The following is a 1090-nucleotide window of genomic DNA, read 5'->3' on the forward strand; positions in this document are numbered from 1 at the left end:
TAAAATTAAATGCAATTTTGCTCAACATAATAAGAAACTTGAAGCTTTTACATAACCCACACATTTGCAAAAAGTATGAAGCCATGATTGGGATCTGATGGTTTATTAGCAAAGTAGAGCCAACAAAATAGATGAAAAGATTTGAAGAGAGCTTCCCTTTCTCTACAAGCTCCATGACATTTTCAGAGCACAAATCAAATTCATCATCTTTATTCATATGATGAATGCTGCAACATGAATTTCCCACCAAAAATCTAGACTCCGGATCCCTCTTCCTCATTGTTCTCTCCATAATTCCCTTCCAGCTTCATACTTGTGTACCACCTGGCGCAGGCAATGTAGATGACCAGATCGACGGCCGTCAAACCGGCTAAAAGAAAGTAAAACCTGTCGAGATGGCCCTTATTAAGGTTTCCCGGAATCCATCCCGGCATATTATCTACGGTAGATATCTTCATCACGATCGACACCAGGAAGCTACTGACGTAATTCCCTAGCGATATTGAGGTCATGCAAAGTGCACTTCCGAAGCTCTTAAGTCCATCGGGCGCCTCAGCATTGAAGAACTCCAACTGGCCGACGTACATGAACACTTCAGACGCACCGATGAGAGCATACTGAGGGACTTGCCAGAAGATGCTCAATGAGCTGGATCCCTGGCAGTGTCTGCAATCTTTCTTAGCGTATTTTAGCCTATAGCACTCCACGATGCCAGCTGAGAGCATTGCTGCGACTGCTATGATCAGACCGATTCCCATTCTCTGAAGCTCGGTGAGGCTCCCCTTCTTCCTAACCCTACGGACCAGTGGGTCGACTACTCTCCGGTACAGGAATATGAAAAACGCAACGCTGAGGATGTCGAAGCTAGACATGCTTGCTGGAGGGATTCGGAAGTTTGAGATGTTGGTGTTCATTGCATCGCCTTGTTCTACAAAGAGTGAGGCCATCTGTGTGAAGACTACGGAGTAAATTATGGTGCAGAGCCAGATTGGGAGTAGTCTGAGTATGCATTTGACCTCTTCAACTTGAGAGATGGGACAGAGGCGCCAAGGGTTGTATGCCTTCTGCTTCAGCTGCTCAGAATCTCTTG

General features: G+C 45.6%; 1 protein-coding gene across 1 annotated transcript in view; it reads right to left on the bottom strand.

The window, feature by feature from the left end:
- LOC105164382 (protein NRT1/ PTR FAMILY 7.3) overlaps positions 1-1090 on the bottom strand; it is a gene marked incomplete in the record, with an annotated part of 7466 nt that continues 6376 nt past the window's right edge. Inside the window, 1 exon segment of the mRNA XM_011083024.2 lies at positions 1-1090. Within this exon segment, the coding sequence (XP_011081326.1) occupies positions 255-1090 (836 nt within the window).

Source organism: Sesamum indicum, linkage group LG6 (assembly GCF_000512975.1).
Source record: "Sesamum indicum cultivar Zhongzhi No. 13 linkage group LG6, S_indicum_v1.0, whole genome shotgun sequence".
In the NCBI taxonomy this organism is placed as follows: domain Eukaryota; kingdom Viridiplantae; phylum Streptophyta; class Magnoliopsida; order Lamiales; family Pedaliaceae; genus Sesamum; species Sesamum indicum.